Source organism: Salmo salar, chromosome 05 (assembly GCF_965601325.2).
Source record: "Salmo salar chromosome 05, fSalSal1, whole genome shotgun sequence".
Taxonomy (NCBI): Eukaryota; Metazoa; Chordata; class Actinopteri; order Salmoniformes; family Salmonidae; genus Salmo; species Salmo salar.
Window position 1 is genome coordinate 63814703 of NC_138295.1, and position 9321 is coordinate 63824023.

General features: G+C 43.2%; 1 protein-coding gene across 1 annotated transcript; it reads left to right on the forward strand.

Moving 5' to 3' along the window:
* The first annotated feature begins 1944 nt into the window (after window positions 1–1944).
* Window positions 1945–6415, forward strand: LOC106605424 (Golgi-associated plant pathogenesis-related protein 1). The gene is made up of 5 exons (XM_014201066.3): window positions 1945–2195; window positions 3187–3295; window positions 3490–3593; window positions 4224–4301; window positions 4828–6415. The coding sequence occupies exons 1-5, from the start codon at window positions 2183–2185 to the stop codon at window positions 4986–4988; spliced, it is 465 nt and encodes a 154-aa protein (XP_014056541.1). The 5' UTR covers window positions 1945–2182; the 3' UTR covers window positions 4989–6415.
* The last annotated feature ends 2906 nt before the right edge of the window (window positions 6416–9321 follow it).

Below are 9321 nucleotides of genomic sequence, written 5' to 3' on the forward strand. Positions count from 1 at the left end.
AAACCCCGAAATAATAAATCAAACACCCTTCCAAACAAACCACCACCCCGAACCACATAAAACAAATACCCTCTGCCACGTCCTGACCAAACTACAATAACAAATAACCCCTATACTGGTCAGGACGTGACAGTACCTGAGCTGCTCTGGGCCATCTACCTGATCTGGTGGAATGAGTGTGTTGTGTAGGGTGTCCAGGAATGTGATCAGATGGGCGGTGTTGTAGGGGCCAAGGGTAGCATGGTGATGGATGATGCCGCGGTGGGTAATTCGCTGCACACATTGTGATGTTCCCTCCGCGCTGTCCAGGGACTTGCACAACGGCACGCTGGCCAATGATATTCCTTCCCCTCTTTCGTCTTTTTGTGAGGTTGAATCCAACCTCATCAATGAAGATGAACTGGTGCTCCACTGCAGCCACCTCTAGCTCAAGGACTCTCTGAAACACACATGACAATATCAGAAATAGACATGGAGTGGTCACTATTGTGAAGCACAATCATTATGATTACAATACTGAAATATGTATAATTTATGCAGTGTTGAGAGTATGCATAAATTGTGGGATTATATAGGACTCACTTGCACATAGTTATATCGCAATTCTTTGACTCTTTCTGAATTGCGTTCAAATGGCACCCTGTAGACCTGCTTCATCCTGAGATTATTTCTGCGCAAGACACGGTCCAGTGTTGATAAGCTTACCCTATCAATATTTTGAAATCTCATTGTTGTCTATTATTTTTCTTTGCATTTGCCGTAATGTTATGGCGTTATTTTCTAGGACCATGTTCATGATTTCAGTTTCCTGTTCAGGAGACAGAACCCGTTCCCGACCACCTTGTGTTGGTAATCTTTCAGTTCTGCCAAACAAATAGTAAAATACTGTAAATACAAAGTAGGAATACATTTCCCAAATACTTGAAACATACTTTATTTTTACAGTCCTACAGAACAGTCCACAGGCAATACTGTACTACTGTACTCATTGAGTACTGTATTGATATGCAGTACTGCAACTTTCTAGTGAGAGTAGATTTCTTACCTATTCTCATTTCGGAATGTCCGGATGATGGATGCTACAGTGTACCTGCTCAAATGTGTCTGTACTCTTTGCCCAGCCTCCCTCATTGTTAGACCATGGTTGACCACATGATCAACCAAAGTGGCTCGGATCTCATCAGAGATTACGGTCCTAGGCCTTCCTCATCCTTGTCCTCGTCCTTGTCCTCCCCGTCCTCCTCCTCTTACTCTCACTCCTCTGGCTCTGCCTCTGTTTCCAATGTTGGCATCCATTGCTCCAAAACAGAAGAGCTCACCTGTTGCCCTTTTATGCTAAAGCTCTGATTGCTAATTGTAAAACTGTGTGACGGGTGTTTGCCCAAGTGATGAGTCAGTGTGCATATTTGAATGGCAGTGTGTTCATTGTGAAAACAAGAGATTTTCTGCATGAAAATTGTGCCAAATGCAAAGAATTGTGTGTAGTGTTTTGAAAAAAGTGTGTTTTAGAACTGCAATTTGAGTGTAAAGCAGGAATTGTGCTTGTAGTTTAGCAGAATTGGTTCAGGGGGTTGGTGCATGAGTTACATGTTGTGGTCATTGTGTCTCAAGTACCAGTATATGTGTGTGAACAATTGAGAAAAACTGTAAGAGCAGTTAGTATCATGTCCAGCAGAAAGCAGGAATCTCAGGCCATAAAAGGGCATGCGTCTCATAGAGATGATGTCATCAGAACAGCCATGCGTGCTGGGTCTCCCCTTTCAGTTACAGAGAGAGAGAGAGAGAGAGAGAGAGAGAGAGAGAGAGAGAGAGAGAGAGAGAGAGAGAGAGAGAGAGAGAGAGAGAGAGAGAGAGAGAGAGAGAGAGAGAGAGAGAGAGAGAGAGAGAGAGAGAGAGAGAGAGAGAGAGAGCGAAAGAGAGAGAGAGCCTGTGTGTTACAGAGAAGGAAGATATTGTGTGTGTGTGGCCAAGGAAAAGGCAGGGTGTGTACGAGTGAGAGAGGATAGAAGCAAAAGGTTTGAGAAAGACTAGTTTACTAGAGGGAGAAGTGTGAGCAAGAGGAATAAAGGTTACAAAAAAATAGGAATACAGAAAGTGAGAGGGAGTGAGGGACAGAAACAAAAGTCATAGCAGCTGCTTCTCACCAGAACTGAGCCAAAGGGAACAGGAGAGTTTCTGCGCCATGGGCAAATCAGGTAAGACTACATGAGATTTAATTGTGTGTGTGTGTGTGTGTGTGTGTGTGTGTGTGTGTGTGTGTGTGTGTGTGTGTGTGTGTGTGTGTGTGTGTGTGTGTGTGTGTGTGTGTGTGTGTGTGTGTGTGTGTGTGTGTGTGTGTGTGTGTGTGTGTGTGTGTGATTACAAAAGAGGCTTAGCTCTCAGTTTGTGCCAATTGGCTGTTATCATGCAACAGGAAAAAGGGGTGGATTTTAAAAAGCTGTACATATTAATTTGACATGGTCTTGTAACGCCTATGCGCTAGGTCAGTTTCTTCTCTTCTGTGGTAAAGATGAAACCACTATTGAGAGTATCAGGAATAGCTGTGGTAGTAGGGGAATTCCCTATTTGCAAGCTGTGTCTGGTTATTTGAGTGTGTGTGTTTTGATATTGATTGACAGAACATTTTAGGGGCCAGTTTCCAGAACAATATTATCCTCCATTGAAAGTGGTATTTAGTTTAGGAATAAGCTAAGTCTGGGTCAAGGATCCAGCCCCAAGGACTGCAACCACTGATCCATCACAAGACCGTAACAGACTGTGTATTTCACTACACCCGCAATAACATCTGCTAAATATGTGTATTTAGCAAATAAAATTGTGTGTGTGTGTGTGAATCGCCTCATTGTGTGAATGCCAGAGAGAATGGAGATGCACGAGTAGGGCTGTGATTGGCACCAGGCTGGGGAGAGGGGGAGAGGGAGGATGTGTCCCCCATTCATTCATACCCTGGTTTTGTCTGTCTAGTAGTGTATAGACTCAGTCAAGCCTGGGAACAGCCATATGTATGGAGCTTACTGGAGATGTACTACTGCCTAAGTTACTGTCTGATTATCTGCAGCCTACCATTTTATTGAGTTGTATTAATGATTTGAAAATTTGATTGTATATTATAGTGAAAACAAGGGAAACAATAGACACTTATCCTTCAGTTTTTTCATGTCATCTTGTTTTATGTGATTCTCTCAGCTTCTAAGCAGTTTTCGGAGGAGGTGTTGCGGAGTCATAACGAGTATCGTAGGAAGCACCAGGCGCCCCCTCTGAAGCTGAGCAGCAAGCTGAGTAGAGATGCCACTAGGTGGGTCACACACACATTGGGCCCACCCCACACACACTTATCTATCTCCTCCACCCACCACCACCTTTATCAGAAACATGGCCAACTACACCCAAACCCTTACTTCCTTCCTTCCTTCCTTCCACTTCACCTAACCCCACCCATATATCAGCTGTCTTTATTTAACTATTACCACAACTATGTCCACCCTGTAGGTATGCTGAGTCTCTGGCCAGCACACGGATCCTGAAGCACAGTGTTGAGTCCAGTAGGGGGAGCTGTGGCGAGAACCTGGCCTGGGCCTCCTATGACCAACCAGGTACACACTCTAACCCAATGATTCTTAATGCTATGACCAACCACAAACATTGACATAGCCTGCATATGTGTAGATATGGAAATGAGGACAGACACATTATTCACTGTGTACGGTACAGATAGTAACATTAAAGAGGGCGATCCAGAGTCTCTGTAGGGTTAGGGTTTAGTTAGGTCTAAACTATAGAGTATCCTGTCCAGTGGCGGCCCAGGCAGGAACAGCTGGGGTCCGTTTCCCTGCTCTGTGTTTGGAGTGTGTTTCAGCAACAAGACCATGACTCAGAGCACAACTATGTCTGTGCACTGACCTGACAGTCTGCTGTGATTCATAAACAGTCTCCTATTGATACATACTATCACTGGGTCATGCTCAGTTCAACTCTCTCTGGACTTCTCCTCTGAAACTGGGGTTCTCAAACCTCTCCGTGTTCTTCTGACCCACCTAAATCTTTGGCAGCTTTTAGAGGGTTAGCACTGTTGCCTTGGACAGCTGCCATCTTGGATAATATTTCCTTGCCACTGTCATCTCTGTGGTTTTTGGCCCGAGTTGCTGTTAAACAATAGTCACAAAGGCAACAAACAAGTATAATGTTATGTGATAACCTGTAACCTTTGTCCTCTCTGTGTATAGGGAAGGATGTGGCCGACCGCTGGTATGACGAGGTACAACAATACAACTTCAACCGCCCCGGCTTCTCCTCTGGCACAGGTGAGACGTGTGCACACACACACATACACACACTCTGACTCGGTGTAGTGCTGCATGCCACAGTGTTGTGTTCACCCAGGCTGGGTTCAGGGTTGGACTGTGTGTTCTCTGTTCTATAAACGTGACGTAACCGTTCTGTGACTGTGTAGATCTGGGACTCAGCTCACAAACATGCATGTAACACTGCTGCCTGTGGGAAAATCACAGTTCTTTATAGCATTCCCAGTCTTTTCTGTCATTCCTGTTCCCTTCCTAAAGCTTCCTGCTCAGTGTGACCGACCCTGCAGCGTCAGGATCACTCCTATCAACTCATGTGCTGCTGATAGATAAAGGAGGAGAGGAAAGACAGAGGGGGAGAGATGGGAGTGTGCAATAGAGGGGAAAGAGTGTATATGGGGAGGACGATAGAGGGGGGGAGGAGATTAATATAGGGTTCTGTAGCTGTATATATTTAGAGGAGCAGTGCTGCAGACAGCTTCCTTCAGTGAATGTGTTTAGCTTGTCTCTCTTTTCTCTCTCTCATCAGGTCATTTCACAGCAATGGTGTGGAAGGGCAGTAAGAAGCTGGGTGTGGGGAAGGCCAGTGCGCCAGATGGCTCGTCATTCGTGGTAGCCAGGTACTTTCCAGCAGGGAACATCACCAACCAGGGACACTTTGACAACAACGTCCTGCCGCCCAAGGACTAAGGAACATATTGACCCATCACCCCCATCCCCCAGGAGCTGACCATCCAAAAGACATTTGCACTTTGACTTGTGTCCTTGACTTTATATACAGTGGCAAGAAAAAGTATGTGAACCCGTCAGAATTACCTGGATTTCTGCATAAATTGGTAGCACTGTTGTTACTCTCCCTAGGAGTGGTCATCCTGCAAAGATGACTGCAAGAGCACAGCGCAGAACACTCAACGAGGTTAAGAACAATCCTAGAATGTCAGCTAAAGACATACATAAATCTCTGTAACATGATAACATCTCTGTTAACGAGTCTACGATAGTAAAACACTAAACAAGAATGGTGTTCATGGGAGAACACCACGGAAGAAGCCACTGCTGTCCAAAAAAACATTGCTGCACATCTGAAGTTCGCAGAAGTGCACCTGGATGTTCCACAGCGCTACTGGCAGAACATTCTGTGGACAGATGAAACTACAGTTGAGTTGTTTGGAAGGAACACACAACACTATGTGTGGAGAAAAAAAGGCACAGCACACCAACATCAAAACCTCATCCCAACTGTAAAGTATGGTGGAGGGAGCATCATGGTTCGGGGCTGCTTTGCTGCCTCAGGGCCTGGACAGCTTGCTATCAGCGACGGAAAAATGAAGTCCCTAGTTTATCAAGACATATTGCAGGAGAATGTTAGGCTATCTGTCCGCCAATTGAAGCTCAACAGAAGTTGGGTGATGCAACAGGACAACGACCCAAAACACAGATGTATATCAACAACAGAATGGCTTCAACAGAAGAAAATACGCCTTCTGGAGTGGCCCAGTCAGAGTCCTGACCAGTGGCGGTTCTAGACCATTTCAACTGGGGGGGCCAAGCTGGGGCCAGTTGTACTGTTAGAGGGGCCAGTTACATTAGACGTTATTGCTGTCATATTGTTTTCTTCACTGCATTACAGGCATTAGCAGGCAAAATACCATGTTCATAATCATTAGTGTTCCGCGTTGCCACTGTCTAATAACAGATGTTAAAAAAGAACGATAGCAAAAATGTGTTATGTAAAAATTATTTCATACTCCACATTTAGGGGGGCCACAAGGGGGTCCAAAATTGTTGTCACAAGGGCACTACCCCCCCCCCCCCCCCCCCCCCTAGTGGTCTTGACCTCAACCCGATTGAGATGCTGTGGCATGACCTCGAGAGCAGTTCACACCAGACATCCCAAGAATATTGTTGAACTGAAACAGTTTTGTAAAAAGGAATGGTCCAAAAATCCTCCTGACCGTTGTGCAGGTCTGATCCGCAACTACAGAAAACGTTTGGTTGAGGTTATTGCTGCCAAAGGAGGGTCAACCAGTTATTAAATCCAAGGGTTCACATACTTTTCCCACCCTGCACTGTGAATGTTTACACGGTGTGTTCAATAAAGACATGAAAATGTATAATTGTCTGTGTGTTATTAGTTTAAGCAGACTGTTTGTCTATTGGTGTGACCTAGATGAAGATCAGATCAAATGTTATGACCAATTTATGCAGAAATCCAGGTATTTCCAAAGGGTTCACATACTTTTTCTTGCCACTGTATATGTGTGTGTGTGTGTGTGTGTGTGTGTGTGTGTGTGTGTGTGTGTGTGTGTGTGTGTGTGTGTGTGTGTGTGTGTGTGTGTGTGTGTGTGTGTGTGTGTGTGTGTGTATATGACAAAACCACTGTGACAAACAAATGCATAAAATATATATATATGCACACCATTGACCAAACCCAGACCATGCCAGCTGTGCCATCTGGAGGTGTATCAGCCACCCAACTGTGTTTCGACCTACTCATTCCATCGTTAGTGGGGATAGAGATTCACCTGTGATGTTCCTACAGTAATCTACTCAGACATTTCACGAATGCTAAACCCTTTGGTGACTGGATTGTATTTGTAAGGAAACAGTTGAGTTGAGAGAGCATATACAAACAATTAATTTCTAATGCTGGAGGATACATAGTAAAATCATTTCTGGTGAAATAAAATATATATATATATATACACACATACACACAGTACCAGTCAAAAGTTGACACACCAACTCATTCAAGGGTTTTTATTTATTTTTACTATTTTCTACATTGTAGAATAATAGTGAAGACATCATAACTATGAAATAACACATACAGAATCATGTAGTAACCAAAAAAGTGATAATTAAACAAATCGAAATATATTTTACATTCTTCAAAGTAGCCAGCCTTTGCCTTGATGACACCTTTGCACTCTTGGCATTCTCTCAACCAGCTTCACTTGGAATGCTTTTCCAACAGTCTTGAAGGAGTTTCCACATATGCTGAGCACTTGTTGGCTACTTTTCCCTCACTCTGTGGTTCAACTCATCCCAAACCATCTCAATTGGGTTGAGGTTGGGTGATTGTGGAAGCCAGGTCATCTGGCGCGGCACTCATTACTCTCCTTCTTGGTCAAATAGCCCTTACACAGCCTGGAGGTGTGTTGAGTTAATGTCCTGTGGGGAAAAAATTAGTCCCACGAAGCGCAAACCAGATGGGATGGTGTATCGCTGCAGAATGCTGTGGTAGCTATGCTGATTAAGTGTGCCTTCAATTCTAAATAAATCACCGACAGTGTCACCAGCAAAGCACCATCTCACCTCCTCCTCCATGCTTCACGGTGGGAACTACACATGCAGAGATCATCCGTTCACCTATTCTGCGTCTCAGAAAGACGGCAGTTGGAACCAAACATCTCAAATTTGGACTCATCAGACCAAAGGACAGATTTCCACCAGTCTCATGTCCATTGCTCGTGTTTCTTGGCCCAACCAAGTCTCTTCTTCTTATTGGTGCCCTTTAGTAGTGGTTTCTTTGCAGCAATTCGACCATGAAGGCCTGATTCACGTAGTCTCCTCTGAACAGTTGATGTTGAGATATGTCTGTTACTTGAACTCTGTGAAGCATGTATTTGGGCTGTGATTGCTGAGGCTGATAACTCTAATGAACTTATCCTCTGCAGCAGAGGAAACTCTGGGTCTTCCTTTCCTGTGGCGGTCCTCATGAGAGACAGTTTCATCATAGCACTTGATGGTTTTTGTGACTGCACTTGAAGAAACTTTCAAAGTTCTTGAAATTTTCCTGATTGACTGACCTTCATTTCTTAAAGTAATGATGGACTGTTGTTTCTCTTTGCTTATTTGAGCTGTTCTTGCCATAATATGGACTTGGTCTTTTACCAAATAGAGCTATCTTCTGTATACCACCCCTACCTTGTCATAATACAACTGAATGACTCAAACGCATTAAGAAGGAAAGAAATTCCACAAATGAACTTTTAACAGGGCACTTTTAACAGGTGACTACCTCATGAAGCTGTTTGAGAGAAAGCTGTAATCAAGGCAAATATTATCTCAAATGTAAAATATATTTAGATTTGTATAACACGTTTTTGGTTACTACATGATTCCATGTGTTATTTCATAGTTTTTACGTCTTCACTATAATTCTACAATGTAGAAATAGTAAAAATCAAGAAAAACCCTTCAATGAGTAGGTGTCCAAACTTTTGAATGGTACTGTGTTTATACAGTACCGTTCAAAAGTTTGGGGTCACTTAGAAATGTCCTTGTTTTTGAAAGAAAAGCAAAAGTTCTGTCCATTTAAAATAACATAAAATGTATCAGAAATACAGTGTAGACATTGTTAATGTTGTAAATGACTATTGTAGCTAGAAACGACTGATTTTTAATGGAATATTTGCATAGACGAACAGAGGCCCATTATCAGCAACCATGACTCCTGTGTTCCAATGGCACGTTGTGTTAGCTAATCCAAGTTTATCGTTTCAAAAGGCTAATTGATCATTAGAAAACCCTTTTGCAATTACGTTGCACCGAGGCATCCCACTCCTCTTTCTAATCTGGTTAGAGCCAGTTTGCACTGTTCTGTGAAGGGAGTAGTACACAGCGCTGTACGAGATCTTCTTGGCAATTTCTCGCATGGAATATCCTTCATTTCTCAGAACAAGAATAGACTGACGAGTTTCAGAAGAAAGTGCTTTGTTTCTGGCCATTTTGAGCCAGTAATCGAACCCACAAATGCTGATGCTTCAGATACTCAATTAGTCTAAAGAAGGCCAATTTTATTGCTTATTTAATCAGGACGACAGTTTTCAGCTGTGCTAACATAATTTCAAAATGTTTTTCTAATGATCAATTAGCCTTCTAAAATGTTAAACTTGGATTAGCTATCACAACGTGCCATTGGAACACAGGAGTGATGGTTGCTGATAATGGACCTCTGTATGCCTATGTAGATATTCCATAAAAAATCTACTGTTTACACCTGCAATAGTCATTTACA